Genomic DNA, 23,067 nt, shown 5'->3' on the forward strand with positions numbered 1-23,067 from the left:
AAAGAGACAGACTGGGAAAACAGCTAATGAAAATTAATTCCAAGTAACCCCTCTCCTGATACAGGTCAGTGCCATCTCAGCAGATTGGGTACATATGTCCATTGCCATGCAGAGTTGAACCTTAGCTGCAGCCACTAAGCATCACAAATGTTAAATTAATGCAAACTGTATGCCACGATTAATATTTTGCTCAGTTGGTAACTGGAATGCTGTCTCCCTCGTGCTAAAGTGGAAAGCAGCAGTTCCGCACAGCCCAAATCTGATTTCTGACCCTTTGTTGTATAGGAAATACAGCCTAGCAAATATTAAAAAGTGTATAATATTACTCCAGTAAGGATTGTGTTTTAATACGCTTACTGGTGTAAGTGTATACGTGGACCCTTACAGAGGTAAGAAATCCATTCTGATTAATACCACTATATAAACACCATTTAATAGTGTCTTTCTCAGTGAATACAAGAAACACTTCCAATGCTAGTACTTTCACTTCTACTTTTCACTATCTGTAAAATCTGCTCATGTCACTAGTTCAGAAGCATCCAAAGGATATATTCCATAAACATAGTACTATATACACAGGAGTTGAACAATTTTTTTTTTTTTTTTAGCTAAAACAGCAGTTCTTATATTCATCATTTTAAGAATGAGAAATCCATAACTGAGAAAGGAAGACAACGCAGATACACAGTATCTCATCTTAAGCCATCAGACACACAAACTTGCTACTCATAACAAATATCCAGTGAATATCAATACAGCCTGACAAATTCATATAGGATGAAGAAACCTATAAACTATGTAACTATGTAAGAAACATAACTCTAATCATCTACCAAAGATTTTTTTCTTCCACCAGGCAACAGGCAGTGCATTCTGGTGCCTAGAGGCCAGATGCTATTTTTGAACTATCCTGACATACGTCATTTCAGGAGATCTGTGCAGTTCAGGATTTTTATTTTTTTTTTATTTTTTCTCCCTCTTCACAGAGCCTTAAGAACTTTCCTGTGAAGATGGAGATCTCTACAGAGCAAATTTAATCTTGCCAAGCTCAATCTTCTTGGTTACCTTTGCAGGTCCCTGAAAAGTTGTCTGTGCCCTGTAATTGAAAACCACAGACTGTTGACAGGACTTAGCACTCCTGAGGGGTACGTTGTAGGAGCAGCTGAACTAGAGGAGAAAGCATCAGCTGGTTTTCTTACAACTTGACTTTCAGAAAAGAGCTAAAACCAACCTTACCTAGTGCAGGGGAATGTTAAGGAGGAACAGTGCCTCATGCCATCTTATTACAGCGCACTGATGAACACACACAAGGTGGTAAACCAGCATTGGACAAAGCTTCCCTGGTTGCTCCATGCTGGAAACGCAATATCCAGTTTGGTTCTCCCTGGAAAACTTTACTTCCTCAGCAAATTCCCCAGACTACATATTTAAATTTCACTAGTACGAAGGAAGAGAAAAGGAGAGGAAAGGAGGGGAATGGATCTCACAGTAACTGATGTGCAAACTAAGCTATGACACACAATATCATTTCCCATTTGCTCTCATATTCAGCTCTTTGTACCACACATGAACAAATACTACAGAAAGCAACAAACTTAGGTATTTGTGATATAATGACGCACTGTACACTTGTCCATATTGACAACTGCAGGTTTTAACAAGACCTTTAACAAGACAGCAGGCAGAAACTGCAAGCTAGAGCATGTATACACATTCTATTATGCACCTATTCATAAAAGCAGTCCTTACTTAGGAGGCACATCATGTTATTTTCAGGGGAATATGGACAGTTATTCTCTGTACTCTCCAAAAAGACTCTTTTATATCCTGTCTACTCAAGACACTTACTTAGGAAAAACAGTATGGGCATGTGTCTGTGTGTGAAAGGTGGAGTTCATGCACTTGAAGGGAAACATGGACTGTTTCTAGCCTACTGTTAGATGGCAACAAACTCTGGAAAATGCATAGGAGGAAGAAAACCAGTTAGTTTTGTCCCTATCAACTACTGTCAGTTTTGACACTTGAATAAGACTACTTTCTTTGCCAGATGACAGTTGCCTCAATCTCACTGTATTCGCATTGCCAATACTCCCCACAAGCAATGCCTCAAAATCATTTAGCTTCAGAAAGTCTTATCAAAATAATGTTTCACAGTACTTGCAAGAACCTGATCTACCCCCTGGTATTTACCAAACTTCAACACAAAACTTCGAGACGCATCTCAGAGAAGAGAGCTACTAGATTGCGTACACAAAAGATTGATATTTCTTAAGCTATTAAATATACTGCAAGCCCATACTCCTCTCCCTTCAAGGCAATAAATCAGCTTGTCTTAGAACACTAACAAATGAACAAGGAGCCACTGTACTACCCTGTGAAATAACAGACCCCACTGTGAAACAGCAGACTTGCTTCTCTTGGGCGAGTATTGTGTTAAACGGCACCTGGAAATACGGTATTGTGCAGGCTAAATCCAACAGTATGGTGCAATTTATAAACAGGCAAAACACCAGTTAGATGCTTCTGGTAAAGTATGTTTGGGTTCTACCTATGCACCACACAAACACTACTATGATAGAACTATCTCACATCTGTGTCCAGGACTACACACTGAAATGAATCTACATATCTAAAGCCTCATGGACCACTGAATACAGAGAGGTTGGTACTTAACACAGCTGTGCACCACTAACAAACACATCCTCTAGTTTAAGAAAAACCATCTTTCCTAAACCTCTCAAGAGGAAATCTTGTGAGTCCTAACTGCATGGTATTCCCACATCAATGTGTGTGAACTAGACACTTCACATTCTTCCTACTCTAAGTTTAGTAATGCCTTGATGTGGGAGTACAGTTCTGCACCTTGGACTTTGTAAGCAATCTAGCCATTCTCTTTTATGTAAGAAATCTGAAACATGGCACTGGTCATGGATATGTTTGCATGCTGGAGAACATGTTCTATACAAATCGTTTAGAAGCTCTCTCAGGTATAGTTGGGGTTCTCATTGATTGCCTGCTTTGGAATATCGGAAGATTATTTCCTCTCTCATATACAAAACATGCTATGATTAAGAACTCTTCCTACCCTCACACTTTCATAAGATCTTGGGAAACTGCTCTAAACTTTGGTGATACGCCTTTAAATACTGATAGACAGCTTTGCAGTTGGAGATGGTGTGAGACTGAGTGTGGGTGTTCTGGATGTAGTGATAACACAAATACAGGGACATACTTTGCTACCAAGCCTTAGTAATAAAATCCAAGATGACTTTGGAGCTTTAAACCAGGGAAGAAATGCTTGAAGAATTTCAGTGCCTGATGTTGAATATCTCTATCAGATCACTGAGCTGGTTTTATTGCTTTAACTCCCAAATTTACTGATTGACATTTTATGTTGCAATAATTAACATAACTTATGGCTGCACACATTCAAGTTCTGGACCTTTCCTGGGTAAAGACTTTTCTAGTTAGTATTAATGCCTTAAAAGTAGATAATAACAAACTAGATGTTATAATGACCGAGAGATGTGTTATGCCCTAAGGAATATGATTCAGCAACTAAGACCTGCAAAGACAAATATGAAGTACAACTGAGCGACCAAACCAAGCATCAATATGACCCCATGGTTCAAACAGTGCTCCACAAAAAAAAAATAAAATATCAGACTTCAAAGTCACTCAGGCAAAGAAGTATCAGACCTGTCAGAGAAAACTGTTTGGAAGACTTTAGCGATACAGAAAACCATATGCTAGGCAAAGACTGGCCCTGTAAAATAGCACAGAATTGAAGACTTATTGCCTTGGTAAAGTCTGTGTTCTGGTTTGAGATTGTAATGTATGAATAAAAGAGACTGTAATGTATGAATAAAAGAGACCTCCATGAGCTGAAAGGAAACATATTTTTCTCTACAGTCTTCAGTTACCTAAACACAGGTAATATGTGCAACATTAAAACTACATGGTTGTAAAATCTGATTGTGGTCCCTTACAGAAAACACAGGAATCCTGTCCTATGGAAAAATAATAAACTACAGTGATGCTAAACATTTATAAATGACCTTTCCGTTCATAAAAAGCTAGGGGTCTTAGAGGAACCTTGCAATAAACTTGCATATCAATTTATCTATAATCCGTCATGGGGAAAAAAAGGAACAACCCAAACCAAAACCCTTACAGCTGGGAAAGTACTTCCCTAATCTATTCCAAGTACAGTGGACCAGAAGCCTGCATGCTCCAACTGTAATATTTAGCTCCAGCAGAACAGAAAGTTGCCCATCATGGGTCACATACATTGCTTATCAACAGAGGAGTGCTGGTTCGCATTTTTTTATACATATATATGAATATGTAAAAACACACACACTTATATATCAGGAGTCAAATCTCCACTCCAGCAGTGCTTTTCACATCCAAACTTGCACTTTGAATTTTATGCCAAACCAACAGAGAAAACTGAAACAATACCAAATAAGGCCACTAAGTATGAGATAATGTGGTTATTAAATCTATGGTGCTAAAAGAAAGCTAGACAAAGGAAATAAGCAAATGAAATAATTTTTTAAGGAAAAAAAAAAAATCAACATTTAAAGTATGTATTTTAAAATAAGGAAAACCATTCCAGCCAACTTTTCATATAATCAGTGATTTTTCACCCTGTAGATTTAAGAATATAACATGCTATTTCATCTTCAAGTCCAGCAGAAACATTTTCACCACAACCAAAAGAGAGTTCCAGGATAATTTGCGGTGCCTACACTATAACACATATGCAGCAATTTATCTGTAATCTATGTTAAGGGGAAATATGTACTCAGGGAGCACATGTGGCTATTTAAGCATGTTCTCATATGGGATGTTATTGTATCAGTGATATTCCGAAAAAAAAAACTAATTTCAAACACCAAGGAGAAATTTTTCTTTCAAATTTGAATTACTGCATATTCTGCACTTAATTCTTACATGTAATTCTCCATGAGATAAAAGGAATTTTGCACAACAATAGGCAGATAGTAGGAAAAAAAAAAAAAGAATTTATAGCACAAATACTGGAACGGGTTCTTGATTCCCAAAAAAGGATCTTTTGCTTGTATTTCATGTTGACTTTGATGATACTACAATGTCAGCAACAGCGAAATGAATCAAAATATGCCTTTGGTACAAACAAGGATTTAGGCTAGAGGAAAAAAAGAAATCCTACTAACACATATGTATCTTTTAATTCTATAAGTTGTGAATGCTCCATCACTGGCAGTGTTAAAGGCCAGGCTGGACAGAGCCTTGAGCAACCTGGTCTAGTAGGAAGTGTCCTTGCCCATGGCAAGGGGCTGGAACTAGATGATCTTAAGGTCCTTTCCAACCCTGACCATTCTATGATTCTATGTTGAGTATCAATACATTTCAATTCTCAATTCAACTGACTGAAATCAACAAATAAAGTTCAAATATATTTAGCCAGTTTAAAGAATCACACAACAAAACTGTAAAGAAAGTGATCATCTTATTAGCTAGTCTGAATATTTACAGACATTACCACATGAACAATAGCTGTATATATGTAGTAAGCATATGCAGATTAGATTTTGGCAGGCAGGCAACCAGAATTCATGCATCTTAATATTTACGTAAGTGCAACATAGTAAAAAGCATTAATTTAAGAACCCGGAACCAGGCCTAGCATATGTTTTTCATACTTAAGACCACAACCCAAATCAATGTTTGAGAATAAACCTTAGAAACAATTTCGTCCTAGTATCTCTAGTCAGTTAGTTTCACTAAGCTCGTTGCTTTAACAAGTCAATAACATCTGTTTTGAAAACTGCACTAGGGATATGCTTCACTTATGGACACCCACAAACTGAATCAGGAACAAGCTAACAAAAGGATCCTTCTTATATCTTTTATATGGCACAAGAGTGATTCAGAATCAAATTCTCCGAAAGAAAAGTACTTGAAAACAGATGTCTTCTTTTTCAAGAAATGTGCTCTGATAGATTAACATGACATTAACAGGATGTCTTTGGGCAGGTCTCTGTCAACTTTCTCTATTAAAACCGTTCTTCCTTGCATAAGCACATTTTAGTTGGATGTGGGACTTGTACCAGATTCCTCCATATCCTGAGTGACTGATGGAACTACTGAGACTCCATTAGCCTCAAATTGTTCCTTGTGAGATGACATACCTGGGTTCAAATCATTTCGGAAAGAGAGAGTTTTAACACATACATGTATCAGATATATGTATGTATGCGTAAGTAACCTAATAATCTGTAGTTAGTTTTAGGAGATGCCAAAACACTGCATCATAGAGGACATTTCCTTCTAATTCCACAAAAAAGTATGGATGTGCTTGACGCACTGAAATCCAAAGGAGAAGTTCATTAAGAATTTGAATGTTCAGGTGTCACCTAACAGCCCAGGCTGCAAGTTCTATTACTTCTGCAACACCTTCTTCTTTGGAACTCGCTTGGCTACATTAATAATGCTGTAAAATTGCTCAGCCTTTTCTGAGTATCAGTGTAAGATATCTGTACAGGCAGTGTAACAAATACACCATCAGGAAGTACAGGCACCTAACCTGAGGCTTTTAATTCCACCCAGTGACAGAGTATCAGATGCAGTTGCAGTCAGATGCAGGACTTAGATTGCATCTCACTTTTGTCCCATCATTAGATATACTTTTAAAAAGCAAATCTATATTTTCACTTCTGGAGATGCACCTCACTTGCTGAAGTTAAATCATATGCTCTTGAAATCCAAAGGCTCTCCCTTGATTAACAAAAACCTCCATAACATACAAAATACTATGCCAATTTAGAAATCTTTTATAAAACAGCATTAAGGCTAAGAATCAGTAGCAGCTCATTTCCTTCCTGTAGCTGATTCCTGCTATATCATCATGCTAGTTATAAAACCTGCAAATGCACCTTCTACTTCAACAGCTCTGCAGCTTTTCACATTCTGGATATAATATTCTTTGAAAACAAGACGGTGTTTACACAGTTTGTACAGGTGACAATCATTAGAGACAAAATTCTCTTGTTCCTTTCACTAGTGCAGAAAAACAAAAGCTTTGCAAAGCCTACACTTGCTCGCTAACTGGAAAAGTAGAGTGGTGAGGCAAAGGTCTGCAAGGGATGCTGCACCTTCCTGGGGGCTTTGGAGCAGAGCCCTGCAGCGGTGCAGAGAGTAGCCTTTCCGAGGGAAGCCAGAGGCACTGGAACATGAAACATTTCTCTAGTTGAAAAGTATAATGGCACAACCATTATTGTAAACAAAGTGTGTGGTGAATCTGCAGACTACTGTCTGGTCTCTGGGGAAGAATCCTCCCTCTCACCCTGCTCTTGTTTCTTATGGACCAGCTTTGCATGAGGGGCAAAAAGCTTAAAGTTTTCCTCACTAAGTTTTTAATGGGTTAATTTTAAATATGGATCTTTTCTGTAGAGTGTTCAATTCCACTTTCACCCTCCTAGGATGCTGAATATATGCCAAGATTTCATCCATTTGTTTCAGAAGTGTCATATCAGGAATAAATCAATGTGTTAAGAATTGCCTGATAATGTTGTTGTGGGATTAATTTTACAGAATAGATCGTCTGCACGACTACCTTTGGCATTCTGTGTGCACATCGTTACATTTTAAGCATGAGAAGCCTCCTAATGCCAAAGTAGGAGAGCCATGATCTGCCACCATTCAATATTTAATCCTGCAATTGAAGCCACTAAAGGGATACAGCAAAGTAACAAGATGAATGAATTGTGACCTTAAACTTGCAAAAAGACAACCCAAACAATTTATCTTTCTGGCCCATAGTGCATCCTGTGGCCAATATTCCTATCACTTCTCTGCAGTTGGGGATCTGTAGATTGATCAATGCCACATTAGCAAAGTACCTGAGAAGACAGTTTAGGAATTCAGACAATCCACTGCATATGCTTTAAGAATATTCAGTGTCAATTTGGCTTATCTGTAGTCAAAAATAAAGGCTGCTTGATGAAAAATCAATTCCATTTTCACAAATGCATTTCTAAATAACAGTGGCAAGGTGACTAGAAATAAAGCTTTCACTAATCAATAAAACACAAATAAAATACTCTGAAAATCAGATCAGCCCAAATAAACCATCAGATTGATGCAATTTTAAGACGTGCTAAGAGATTATTTTGCAATTTAATTTTGAAAATAAATGTATTGCTGCTTCCTTGCAAAGAAAAAAAAACCAACAATATAATAACACATAGTGATACCAAGACTAATGGGGCTGAGGCCATTAAGACCTCAAAGGCCACCAACTAAGTAGACCCAAATCTTTTGATCATATCCTCTGTCACAACCAAATAATTTTTCAAGGTATATGCTAGGGTTGCCAAGTTAAACTTGTATACTAGCAAATATTCCGTGATGCACTTGGTGGGAGACACAGAAAATAATCAACCATGAATATCACCTGTTTACCTGCTAAGAGTAAATCTCACAAATCAGAGTGAAAACATACACCCATGCTTGACTTCAAAAACAGTTTTCTGTCCATTTATTTCATGGTACCTAATTACACCTTGGAAATCAGTATCCCCACTTGGGAACAATACTTTTCTTGACTAAGACTGTTGCTATTTATTAATAAGGTGCCAGTAGTATTTATTAGCCAGTATAAACCACAAATCCCAACCAGTCTCATTAAGGAAACATACTGAGATCTCTTATAAGAACTGTCCACAAAAGACCTGATAGGCAGACATTACCACAGGCCCATCCACCCTCAGTAGATTAACTGAAATAAGTTAACACTCCCCCCTCCCACCCTGGCAACAGATGTTAAACAGAGCTTCTAAATTTGTGATTTCAAAACTGTAGTTTTCCTCTTATTATAATTCTTGTGTATTGAACCAATTAATTTTTTTTTGTCTGAAATGGTTTGGGTACTAGAGCAGGTAAAGCCAAGCAGCCCAGAGGAGCCGGCATTTGGATGATTTAGATTAAAATTTTGTTTCTTTTTCATGAGTGAATTTCATTTCTGCCTGGTTACAGATCAGAAATAAACAGAATTAAGCATGCTTAAATCAAAGAAGAATGCTATTAAATATGACAAAACAAGAACAACTTCTTTGGTTTATAGTATCGTGATGCTGAATAACATAAATAAGGGACCAAATTATGTTGTTCAGCATATATTGATCACTCCCACAAGAGATAATGAAGACAGTATACACAGATATTTCCAGGCACAACATACTAGTTAATGCTTACAGTAGCAGTTTTTAGTTTTTTGGGGTTTTTGGTTGTTTTGGTTTGTTTGATTGTTTTTTTTTAAATGAATACCAAAGTAAGTGCTTTGTTATTGATACTAATTGTCTGTAGATGATTTCCACAAACCTAAAAAGCCCACTTCTTTTGTTTCTTCTGCAGGAGGACTGTCCCCTTGCTTCCCAATACTTATTGGTCCCTCCATGGAGTTTAAGTGGAGTCCTGACAGAAAAAAAGAGAGGAGGCACTAAACATTATGAAAATTTCTAGCTGGCAGGTTTTTTTACAAATGGCTGAAGAATGAAATTAAACTGTATTTAAAGACAGTCTCTGATGCCACTATGCAAATTAGTATTTGAGAGTATCCAAATAGCAAAACTTTTATTTCAAGTCAATAGAAAAGCTTTTTCACTTACAATCTCTCTTCTGAACAGTTATTATTCATATTGATATTAATCTTTAGTACTAGAAGCAATTAATATTTTAAACATACAGTAACTTCTGCAAGCCCATACACCTTAACACAAAAGAAATAAAGGAAGTCAATCTTCTCTCCATTGTATTATTCTACCAAGAAAACCCCACGTCATCTATTCCGGGGGTCTTTAAGTTAAATATCTAAATAAAATTATTTTTTTCAGTACAGCAATATCATGGTTTTGTATCTGAGCAACAAATATTGCAAAGATCCTAATTCATTACTGTACTACTTCAGCTTTTAAAAGTAATACTATTAAAAATAGTGATATCAAAGTTCTGTAGTTTTGTATCATAACTCCATAACTCTTACTCATACATATGTAACAGAAAGTACGGACTGAAATTTGAACTGAAACCATAAATCCATATGCACAGACAAGACTGCACTATGCTTTGACTTTCCAGGAACGGACAGTAGGCAGAAAAGAACCAAGTGTGAAAATGATCCATTTTTCATCATATTTATTCAGGGACCTGGAAGACAGAATTTGATTTCTCTTAGACAAGAAATGCTGAAGTACTGTTTCTTCTTTCTAGAGTGGAGCAGGTGGCCTTTGGGAGATTTAACAACTTGGCATAAGTCTACACTAACCTATTACAAAGGCACAGGTGATGGACAAGAAAATGTTTCTTGAATTTGAAGGGAAACAGCTGATACATGTACACACTGCATGCTTAGATAAAGATGAGAAAAGGCTGAAATTGATACTAGGTTTAAAAAGTATCTGTAGCTAGAATGTATATAAACAGCAAAATGCATTGTTACACTGTTAATTATCATTATTTTGAGACGGGCATGAAGTTAGCAGGCTCAAAACATGTTTCAGCCTGATTTAAAAAGCAGAACTTTTTTTCTTCCATACAAGGTAAACTAACAATAGACTCTCAGGAGTCCCTGGTCCTTGGCTTTCTCAAAGACCGTGCTTCTGTTAACTTCTATGTATTTACACTTCTCAGCAACTGAACAGCATCACACAGATAAAGCCCAAAGGAAATGTAGCAGTTAATAAATTATTAAGCTGTTCTCCTTTAAAACATCAGCAACTGGGCTGTACAAAGACTTGGCATGCCATGTCAGATGCAAAAGGATCTGCAAATCTGAAAGACTTATCGGAGCTGGGGAACAGCTGGCTCTGCAGATCCCAAGGCCCACCTGGGATCCACTTACTACAGCCTGTCATCCTCGCCGAGTTTAATGCTTATACAGTCAATGAAATGTTAGATGAAGCTAAAGGATACATCCCCAAAGAGTCTGACTTATGCTTTGGGAAATGACCTTTAAGCAGTCACCTTCTGATAGAAAATTAAACTACAGCTCCCTGCATCTACAAAAATACCGTGATGTTTGTGATTTGTCCCTAATGGCATACATGCATTACGTTAGTACTCTTTCTACTGAACTTTCTACTCTTTCTACTATTCATTTGGGTTTTCTTTGCATTTTATATTTTCACACTTCAGCACACGAGGTACTAGTTGCTAAAGTGATTAATTTCAAATTACTCTAGTCAGTGGGTTTTCAGTGACAACTGAAAGTCCAGAATATTCATTTGGCTTGTTTTAAAAATCAAACTTGCATTGCCTGTGGAAGCATTTTTTTAACTCGGTCTTATCAGTAGATCAACCAAACACATTCTCTCATTTTATTAAAAGAGCATGGTCTACTATCATTAGGAACATGATAAACAAACATGGTTCTTTTTATGATCTTGATAAAGAAAATTTCCTTATAGGAATAGACTACAGTAACAACTACGTGTATGACGTGGAAAGTAGTATATGCCTGGTAGTCCAGACATACAAATAAACTCAGGTAAAATGCTTTTTAATGCTTCCTCTACAGTCAACACACACACACTTGGAAGCAAATCATCTGACACGATTTGTGCATCTATTTATGCCCCACAGTACTTGAGCCACATTGTAGAGCTCCTCTCTGTTTATCATAAAGGAAATAAAGACTCCATCCAGACCATACCCTTCCTGTGCTAACTTTGAGAAATAAGACTGACATTGGCACACACAGAACTTATGCTTGTAAAACACTCCTAGATGTGAAATGTTAAAAATCATTGATTTCTTTGAAGTAATGCAAAACAATGTAGTAGTAAATATAAGAAAAAAACCCCAACAAACAGATGACATAAATCTAATGACCAAAAAATAATTAGTCTGGTAGGGATGGAGCATAAAGATCCCTGTTGATTGAATGCTCATGTAAAAGAAAACAAAAACAAAAAAAAGGAGGGGTGGGGAAGTGACTGTCTTCAAAAAAGATCTGCTGAAGAGCACAGAAATAATGGAAACCTGCAGGGAGGTGAATCCCACCTATTCCGATACTGTAAGTCAAACAATGCACCCATCTGCTTCAATGCATTTAGAAAGTGTTAGTTAAGTAGATTAAATAGAAACACCTATCAGAGGGATTGTGCTAATACAGACAGGATCTGAGGGAGCTCAGAAAGCAGTGATAATGATAATGCAAAAATGCTGTGAGAGAATGAGACACAGTATTTAGAAAGAGTAGGAAAAAGCAATGTAAAAAACTGTGAGTGGTATCAAACACACACCATCTTTACTGACAACATCTTAAAGCTTAAAAGCAGAGAAAACACAGATTACTTAGACTAACATATTCCTCAAATGGAAGAATAAAGGAGGTGGAGAAAACATTCAGCACTGCTTTTATTTTCAAGGTAGTTTCACTGGCACCTTCATAACACCATTTCTTAAGGGAATCAGGAAATGCAGATCTATTTGTATGTTTGCTTATAATGAGGAAAACATACATCAAGAAGACTTAATATCTGCATTTTCTCGATGTAACTTTTCCAGCCTTAAAATGCCAAGTAGAGAGCAGTTTATTCCTTCTGTATGCAAGATTATTTGTTATAGAAGTGACTTTTACACATTTTATGACGTTCTTAGACACTTCCTGTTTCAGCAGTTGGATACCATGAACATACTGTCTGCTAAATTTGTAGCAGCTTTAAGAGACATAAAGTATCCACTTATCTGTCGAACTTTACATTTTGAGGTCTCAGCTGGGGTTATGCCATGTCCCTAATGCACACTAGACCTAAATTATATAGCATGGGCCCTGAGAAGCTCAGCTAATTCCCTTACCTGCATCACACTCCTGGTTTGATCTTGTCTTCTCTGCATTATATATCTTACTATTCTCACCCTATGGGCCAAAAGAGACTCATTATCCACCTGAAAAGCAAAAAATGCAACACACATCTAAATCTCGAACTGATATTTGCATGTCCTTGTTATTTCAACAGGAACTATGCAAATTCATTTTCAAGGATATAGTTATAGTTTGAGAATTTCCAGGAGCTCCCAGCAGATCTGAAATCATGTCTCCCCCATTCCATGGAAGTGAGCCAGGTTGACGAAGCAAGAACTGCTTTTAAGCTTCTGACCATTTGGCAAACTTTTCTAATTTACATCTGCTGCAAAAAACATACTGTACACTTACAACCAAAGCATTAATTCTCACTCTATGCGTTGTCATCATAAATGACCTCACAGTCCATTTTTCAGTCCAATTACAGCCTACCTACTGGCTACCAAAACCATCCTGCTGCTGAGAACTTGTAGGAATATACCTCAAAACCTTGCAGTGAGTTTCACAGATTTGTTGTTTTATTATTTTTATTGGTGATAAGTGGGTAGATCTCAGCTGAAATAAATCGTTTCCCATTCCTTAAAAAGCCAGCACATTTCACCCAACAGCCAGATACTAAAATGTTCACATTTATCTTCATACATGCCTTCCACCTGTCCATGTACTACCTGACTCGCAATTCTTAACTCCTTAGCTGAAAAATACAATACTTCTAACTACGTATATACTTGCTTTCCTTATAACAAATGCCTTGACTGATATCCTCAAGAAAGAAATCTGGGTTAAGCCCCAGTTAGTAAACCAGTCTTTATATTTTCCTGTGCATTTGAAGAAGGTCTGTATCATCATCCACTTCGTATTGTTGAACTGTGACACCTTAAAAAAGTATGAAGCACTTCAAAACTCACAAATAAAAGATAAGAAACAGAAAAGCTATGTTGTCATGAATGTGAATTCAAGAAGGGAATTTACAAACTTAAGCCATCTAAAAGCTATAACTCATGAAAAACATGCCAGGACTTACACAAGCCAGTTTGCAGGAACATATCAGGGTATAAGAATGGCAATTCAACAGTATCATACTGTTTCAAGGGCTCTTCACTTGATATAAGACTCTGTTACAGCATCCTATGCACCAAATGCATCAGCCAAACCATTACACCACTGTAGGATGTTCCAGCACTATTTTCCTGTACAGAGGATACATAAGCAATGGCAGAGAAACCTTACTGAGGGAATCAGTCTCCCATTGGAATCACGAGACCTGACAGGGCTGATAAAAGCAAAGTCCTAGTGCTCATGCCAAAAGAGACAGGGGGAAATGAAAGCATTTCCTTACTTTGAACTTCTTGTAGGGTTTCCAGGAGGCAAGTGAATGTTATAGAGCTGTTACAGCGCTATTTCAGGGCAAATATTCATTTTGCATAGTAACATGAAAGAATCAAAAGCACGCAGATTCTTTATGCTGGAGGAAGAGCTCAAGTACAATTAGCATGTAGTACATCACTGAATTTCAGGCACATGTTTTACAGAGAATTGTATTGACTATATTGAGTAGCAAAGTGCAAGTAATTCTTAATGGATGACAAGGAGATAGATTGTGGCTTCTGTACCTTAAATTCTGACCTTCAAAATTACATTGAGCATATTTTAAAGGATATTATAGCTACAATCCAGCTACTGAGCCTGAGTTCATGTCTTAACATAATTTTTTATACATGACTAACGACTATAGCATCATAAAATATTGCCAATAAACTGAACACAAAGCTACTATTCCAATTTTTCATTAGAGAGAGAATTGTCAGCTTTCTCACCTCAAAAGCATGCCCAAGTTTCTTCCATTGTTCAAAAACTGTACAGACTTAAAACTTCTCTTGCCTCAGTTTTGAATCCACCGCACCCCTGCTGAGCACTTCCACATCCATGAGCATAAGCATCAGCCCCCATTTTGCCAATACTCCAACCACCTAGCAGCATTTCAAATTAACTCTCTTCTCTTGACTTGTTTGTACCCTGGTTTCTCAGCACTGCCCCTGCCCCAGTATAGAATTTTCTGAATGGCAGCTGGGATGAAAACGCAACGGAAAGAAGGTATGCTGGAATGAAGAGAACATAATCGCAGTACAGGTATTAATTCCTGCTCTAGCACACTCTGACTTCACATTTCTTTGTGTTTCCCCCTGCAAGGAAGTAAGAGGAGAGGTAAGTTACTGATTTAGAGAACTGTAGACTGATGCTCATTTGTTGGTTGTAAATACATGTAAAAGTATTTTCATATTTGCAAGCAGAATCCTATAAAACATTTGCTGGTCTGGGGTTATTTTTTCTCATGCTAAGGGGGAAGTTCGGACTGAAATTTGAAATACAGTACTTGGATGTCAAGAAGCCTGTCAAATTCGCAAACTGGCAGACATTTGAGAAAATAAATCAATCATCAAAACATTTCCCAACAGTCCAGCTTGTAAAAGTGTTAAAAATAACAGATACGCATTATTATTAAATACGCTTTAAGACCAGCTAAGTGACTGACATAGGTGGATGATGCTAGACGGTTTATTTTTGACAGCTTTCAAGGTGCAACTTTTCTTACACATTGTTGATAGCAATCTGTGGGGATCACAGATTCACAGGAATGAGCGAGACAGAGAGAAGGATTATCCATTCTTATTAGAACACTAACCTGTTCCTATTACCTCTGGGAGACAGATTTTGCAGCCTTCCCAAGACATTTCAACCAGTGCTTAGCTACTTTAATGCCTAAACAAAAATCCTTCTTGCAACAATTAGCACTTTATTTCTTGCCTGCTGGCAACAACAAAGTTGTTCCCCGTTTCTTACTATCAGTCTTCTACATACCTGAAAATGTACGAGATCTTTCTATCATTTTCCCTTCTTTAGAAGTCCAGTTTGGTCATTGTTTTTGCAGAGGACATACTCTCCATTTCGATTTCAGCTAATTCTGTTGGGGTTTGGGTTTTGGTTTTTGTTTGTTTTTTTTTTCCCCCAAAGTTATTGGATCTAAAACTGTATTGATTTGTGAATCCTAGTGACAGGCAGTACTAACAGGTGAGGCCTTATGAGTGCTGAGAGATGCTGAAGGACTTACTTCATGACTATTTCACATGACATGCTTATGTCACAATAGATACTTACTTTTTTTCTTTCCTTCACAAACTGATTACTTGGTCAATTCACACTTATGAACAATCCCTTGCTGTGCTTAGCTCCTTTCCAACACAATTTCTGCCAAGCAAATGGTTCTCCCAGCCTGAACATGTAAATTACTGCTACTTCAGAGTTGCACCTGTACAAGTTCAATATATGAATATTGTAATGTTAATCCCTTCCAGCAAGGTGCATGTGACTCCTCCTAGCCAGGCACTGCTAGCAAGTTAATAGAACTACTCCAAACACTCAAAACTGTCATGAAAATATGGACCTGAGTAGAATCAAGATCTTCACAAAACCTTGACCATTGGTTGTTTAGCTGGTAGACACATCAGCCTTCCTCTGCACATACTGCGGTCTATAATTCTGCTCTTCAATTTCTGGTGTAACACAGTGTGCAATGGAAGTGAAAGTTAATGGATATTCCCAAATTTACAGCTCCGTTTGCTAAGAAACAAAACAATATTCAGTCATGTGTAGGTTACAGAAAACATTCTTTCCCAAGTGTGTCTGAAAATGCCATTGCTGTGGATGTTACTGTTTTTACTACGCGGAATACTCGATTGATCTAAACCTTACACCGAGCCGAATTTATGAAAAGTTTGGTTTGTCTCCAAGGCTGTATTTCCAAAAACCTCCATGCTGTTAATAAAGGTGCAAGTGATAATGGTGCATAACTCAAAATTGGTAAATAGACAAGGGTTGGAATTACACATCCTTACATGTAATGGAAGCAGGTAGCTTCTATTTTCACTGTTTGGTGACATTAATGCAGTAATACTGAGTAACTGCTGACAATTAGCCAGAAGATGGAGCAGAGGTCTTGTAAGAAAATTACTCCCTGGTGGCAAAATACTGAAAATTCAATTACACTCTGTTTATTGCAGGCCTACATTAGGAACTGCATTCATAATAAAGACCTTGATAATATACAAATTAATCGCAGCACAGGGGAGTGCTTTACTAACTTTTTTACTCCTTGATGTATTCTTCAATATTAAGTTTTTAATATAACCATAGACATATTGAAATGCTTTCTATAAAGCTTTTCAACTAAAATTCCTTAAATAAAATAGCACGATATGCGAACATTGTTCTGAAAAATAAGATAATTTCTATTATAGGTCCTTGAATAAAACAAGGTGCAGATACCAATTTTTACACACCCGTTTAGGTATTCTCTATATCTTGAGATTCATGTTTATGCTTCTATGAAGTATGCTATCATGCAAACATTGTTAAAGTCATCCAGGCTACAGCCTTGCAGAGTTTTCTGCGGAGAGTCACATTTACATATGTGAATACTTCCTTTCAATTTAAGAAAAGCCAGGGACTTGACGGTATGCATATCCAACTTCTGCAGATATTGCAGATCAGTTTGAAATAAGATTGAATAATCTAGTTCTTACTATTCAAGTTACAGCAACTGCAAAAAATGCTCCCAAGAAGAGCAGCTAGATATGAATTCATGCTATGACAATGTGTATTGGATACTGTTGAATAATTTAGTTTCCGAATGAATTTAGTCAGCAGTTTGTTTAGCCTTTTAATAGCCTACTGCCTGCTTTAAAGACTTCTAGTCGCAAGCTGTTCAGCACAAAGCCTTTAAACTGTTGTATTTAAAATCTAGTTATATGTTTTCTGATTTTAATTGTATTTTGCTAATGACAGCAGTAAGACCTATGATACCTTACTGAACCTGAAGTGGAATGAAAAAGTCCATTGTCTCCATATTTAACTTAATCTTATATGTTACTCGAAAAACGCAAATCTAGAAAAAGTACTGAACACATGCACAGTATTCCACAGGTGAGCTGTCTCTAATTTTGTTTGAGAGAGATTCCTAAGGAATTCTGGTACTGGACTTTCATTACCAAATACTTCAAACAAGGATGTGAAACTTGGTCGCCTAACTAGGCTCTACATTACTGAAACTCTCTTTAGATCCAACGACTCTCAATCCTTCTTGTAAAATCCTTCCACTTTAGGGATTCCCTAACAGTAACACTTAGTGGACCTCAAGCTGCTGACACAGAAGACCAGCTCCAGCGACAGGACCAGACAGGATCTTGGTTCTGCATGAATATGCCCTGTGTACATGTTTGCAGAGGAGGTAACTGATGATAGCTCTGGTGTTTGAAATTAGCTTGAATTGTCCTACGTAACCTACTAGCAACCAGAAAAAAAACCAAAACAAACAAACCCAAAACAAACCCAACCCAACCCAAAGAAATAAGGATATATATTAAAAAAAACAAACCCAAACAACAGCAGCAAAACCCGAACGAAAACATGTTATCTGGCAATATGGCAATAAACTCAACTCACACTGAAGTAGAAATTATGAATTTGTATTTTCTTATGTGATAAATCAATCTTTCACAGGTAGGTCCTCCCTCACACTGCCCACACAAATTCCTTCAGCTGCCACTCCTAACTGACTACTCTGAAAATGCCAGATCACTGCAGAACCCACAGAAATAGAAAGTTCATGAGATAACATCTCATAAGATCTGAGACAGACTGCTTCCTGGCAAAGACGAGACAAATGAATGCCATGTCCTTCTAGCTTTGAATTGTGCTGTTTTTAAGGACTTTCTATCTGAAGTCAGGCACAAAAATAAGATGCAGAACAACACTGTATGGAACGGTATGACAAGGTCCAAAACTAGGAAGAAAGACCAGGTAGTTTGAGGTCCAACACCCCAACATTGCATCCCTTGTATCTGCAAGTTACTCCATCTGTCTGGTGCATTTTATGACAACAGTCACAACAAAGAAAAGAACAAAGAATTTCCACATGTTCATAGGATCCAGACATCAACTGCCTTGGGTGACATGATTTACTGTGAGGTGTCCCTGCCCATGGCAGGGGGGTTGGAACTAGATAATCTTAAGGTCCTTTCCAACCCTAACTATTCTATGATCAAGCCCAACCTTGCTTCATAAAATCAATCTGACCCATCAAATCAGTCAGTTCAGGTGCCACCTGGAAGGGCATATGCAATCTGCATATGGATTTGGTCCCTCCTCAAGCATGCTTCCACAACTGATAGATATATTGCAATGCTTGGCTCTCTGGAAAATTCTGCTGTTCGTGTTGCAGGCCATGCAGTGAAACTGCAAATGGAATGCCTCTTGCAGGCTCAAAAGGCGACCAAATCAATTGTAAGTTAAAAAACTGTGCACCAGAAGAGTCTCAAGAATGGGTGCACCGAAATGAAAACAGCTACAAGAACCTGTGGATTCCTTAAATCTTCTCAAAGGCTAAAGTCATCCTATATTTCAGAATGAGGAAGTACTATGAGCACATGCATTTCTTCTTGAATTCTGGTGTGTCATCATCTACAGTTCTTAAACAAACAAAAAAGGCCACTTCTGGTTATAGTAAACTCTGAGGAAGGACCAGGAAAGCACTGCATAGAAAATACAGCATGACAGACATCATGTTTAGCATAGTGTCAGAGCACTCGGAGAGTAGAGCAGAATAAGGCAATGCCCTCACCAGACAGGGCACCTACCTGCACTGTCAACCCTGGCATCGCTTTCCACAGTATCAACTATCAAATTTAGGGCAGAGATTTCCTTACTCTACCACAAACCAATCTGGGAGGGAGATCAAACATGAATTAGCAGCAGTGATACACACACGACTGGTACATGTAATGGCAGGTGCTCCAGTGCCAGCTCTCACTTCAGCTATGGCAGTCCTACATGGCTGATAAGATGTAAGCCACGTCAGACTTTCTGCCACTGTTGGAATTTGGAGGCATCTTCTTTTCCCTCAAACACTGCAGGGAAAGAGTAAAGCCCATTCAATGCCTCTGCATGGCTGAGCATGTTCCTTCTTCATACCCACCTATGATGCTAAAAGTGCAGGAGTCTGCCTCCATTTCCAAGAATCAGCAGTTGCCTATACTGTGTCATGTTCATTTTGTGCAAGAACCAGGTCTGGCTTGTCTACCTGATAATAAACTGTTCCTATGGTTTTGGCGGGATGGCAGAAGAGTGGAGGAAAGGCCATTGCTTCATTTAGATCTGATGAGATCAGTATAGATAGTTTCAGAGAGTTCATTTCACTTCCTGTCTTTCATGCTTTGTGTATCCTATGGGAAAACATTAAGCACACTGAACATGGCAGTGTGTGTAATTCAAAAAATTAATCTGCTACTGAATGGATAGAGTTTGAAGCCTCAGGTTGAAAAGTCCTGAACAGGAGATAAGAGAAAACATAAAAAATGATATTACAGAGGAGTGTGAAAAAAAAAACGTCATTACTTGATCTAAGAGTACTGATATAATCAGAAATCAAAAGAATCAATTCAGGAAGTCTGTCACAGTTTAGCCAAAGCTTGGACAAGTATACTAGCTCAGCTGTACTCTGCTATAATGGGAGGTGGCATGTAACCAGAGAAAGAGCAGTAACATCTCTGCTTTTGGTTTTGTTTTTTTATCTCATAAACAAATAGATAAAGAACACATTTCCAGTAATAGCAATTTGACATACACTTTAAGATCGTACAAAACTACTTGCATTTATTGAGTATATGCAAAAACAAGTATCTTAAAGTTGCTTATGATTTGTGAAGAAGTTTTTGTGCAGTCTCATCTGAAATTAGCAGAGATTGTCCAGGTTTCTGCATCAACTTACTTCTTTTTAAATGGATAAAATTTAGTGAGATTATTTGCAGGATTCAGAAATGCTTCTGAATTTATAAGTTAGGCCTTTTTCAAAGTTACTGCAAATGTGTATATATATATATATATATATATATACACATACACACACGCTCATATCAAGATACCAAATATTTTCAAATTATTTCAAGAAGGTAAAAAAGGCAGAGTTAGGAAGTTTGACAGAAAATAAGCATTATGATGCCCATTTGTAAGTACAAAAACAAAATCAGAAAAATTAAGTAATGCGCAAATGCAGAGACAGCAAATTAATGACCAAATTGTGATTTCACTGCAGAATCTCTGACTTCAAAGCAAATACTTTGAAGGCTTTCCACATATAAATTTCAGAAGAAATTGATTTGCAGAACAAAAGTCACTGGGATCGGAGTTTAGCCAAGTCTACCAGTTGCACTTTGGTAATTACAAGTGATCAGGAGACAGAGTCTAACCTGAACTCACAGCAGAATACTGCGCACTGATTCAGTGTTGAATTTAATGGATATAATGAAACATCATCACCACGTCCAGGAGTACGGTATATTGATTATTTTCACAGGCTATCCAACACTCAAGTCCAGTTAGCTTGTGAAGTCTGATGAGAGCACAGCTTGAGGTCATAGAGACAGAAAAACAACTCAAAAGATTACGTCAGGCTTGATTTAAGAAGGAAAAATAAAGTAAGACCACAATGGAAGAAGAGGCTGCGAGATTTTGGGGGTTGCGGTTTTTGGTGTTGGTTGTTTCTTTCTTAAGGGAAATCAGGATAATTACACATTTAGCACTAAAAAAAAAATAAAAGGACATTACATTGTCTGGCTTTTTTGTAAGTTCTGGGAAGGATAACATTGCACCATAAAAGTAGAACCAGAGAGTATGATAAAAAACACTCAGAAAACATTTCCTTTTCGGATATGACTATTAAGTGTTTTGTTTTTTTTTCATATCTTTTCATGTATTGTATTCAAACTCTGCTTTAAAATGTTTTAAGTAAGAAGGAAAACTGAATTTTGAGATAATCAGTAGTACCATGTCACCTAAATGGTTACTTCAAATTCCTTCTATGAATTCTGGGGTAACCAGAATCAGCAGAGAACCATATAATTCAGTTCCCCAAGAGACACTGTCTCTCTTATGTATGAAGCAAAGCAATCTTTCTCATTGGAAACAAAACTGAAATCTTTGAGTTCAATTAACTCTCCAGCCTCAACAAAAGTGCATTGCAGTAGACTCTTTTTTGTAGGAATAATTTATCGGAATTCTTTTTAATGCTTTTTTCATAACATTGAGATACCTCAGAAAGAGGATGAAAAATTCAATTGTGTAGAGCTGATCAGAGGAACAAAAATCCACTCTGAACAAAGGTAAGCCGATTAACTTTTTCATAAAAATCAATATAGTTGATACTGCAAAGAACAAAGAATTGGTAAGAAAACAAGAAAGAAATGAATTTGTGGGGGTTTAAAAGCAAATTGCTAAGAGTACACAGACTCTGTTACCGTATTTTCAATATTGTTATAGTTGTTTAAATGTATTCCCTAAGTCCCAGAAGTACAAAGATGACTCTCTGAATAAGGAGAATGTTATTAATGTATGCAAAGTGGACACCAGCATTTTCTGGGTAAGTTCACTTAGTAGTTTTATATGGTATGTAACATTTGGAGGAAAAAAAAAGGTAAGAATTCTAGCTTATCTTTTTCAAAAACGTAGCTGGGCATTTGTAACAACTAAACCTGAATTTCAAAATGCATATACATGTTACAGAAACATCTAAGCCACACCTGACAAATAGCACCTAGCACGGGGACTCCAAAATTATTCTGGTTTAGGTAATGTTAAACAATATCTTCCAAGTTATTAAACTTAAGGAGCTCCTAATAGCAGGCAGCAGGCGAAGTATTTTTACCTACATGTTTATGAACCCAATTAAAAAGCTGTTACATGACTACACCTAGGGTTTAGTGAAACCCATTTTTTAAAGACAGCAGGTTCTTGTCTGCTTGAGACTTGGCCTTGCTGAAAATAAGAAATGTAACTGCTAAAAGAGCAAGAAGAGTGGTTTTCCCCATGGACATGAAAAAGTATTTCAGCCTTTTTCAGCCAGTAGTTACAGGGCTTAGCTGGCAGGTACAGCCATCTTCTGGCAACCTAAAACACACACACACACACAGAGGAATGACACAACTGCATAAAAACTGCCTTGGCAGCATCGAGATGGGACAAGAAAATGACACTGCAGTCAACCTTGAAGGTATAAACCTCTGCAGCACCAGGAGTGGAAAGTATCCTTGCTGCCCTGTGACTAAGAAAAATTTAAGTTGGACAGAGAGTTCATTGAACTTAAGGTAAATCCTGAGAAAGACTAA

General features: G+C 37.4%; 1 protein-coding gene across 3 annotated transcripts in view; it reads right to left on the reverse strand.

The window, feature by feature from the left end:
* The window catches only part of TENM3 (teneurin transmembrane protein 3), an 830,895-nt gene that overhangs the window by 268,267 nt on the left and 539,561 nt on the right, over positions 1-23,067 (reverse strand). The window contains exon 6 of one of the 3 annotated variants that reach the window (XM_057420267.1): positions 9,370-9,462. The exons of the other annotated variants lie outside the window; for them this stretch is intronic. Within the exon in view, the coding sequence (XP_057276250.1) occupies positions 9,370-9,462 (93 nt within the window). The remainder of the gene's footprint in view (positions 1-9,369; positions 9,463-23,067) is intronic. 3 annotated transcript variants of the gene reach the window in all.

This window comes from Pezoporus wallicus, unplaced genomic scaffold (assembly GCF_028554395.1).
Source record: "Pezoporus wallicus isolate ANWC-B61680 ecotype Strahan unplaced genomic scaffold, APGP_CSIRO_Pwel_v1 contig_5552, whole genome shotgun sequence".
Lineage (NCBI taxonomy): Eukaryota > Metazoa > Chordata > Aves > Psittaciformes > Psittacidae > Pezoporus > Pezoporus wallicus.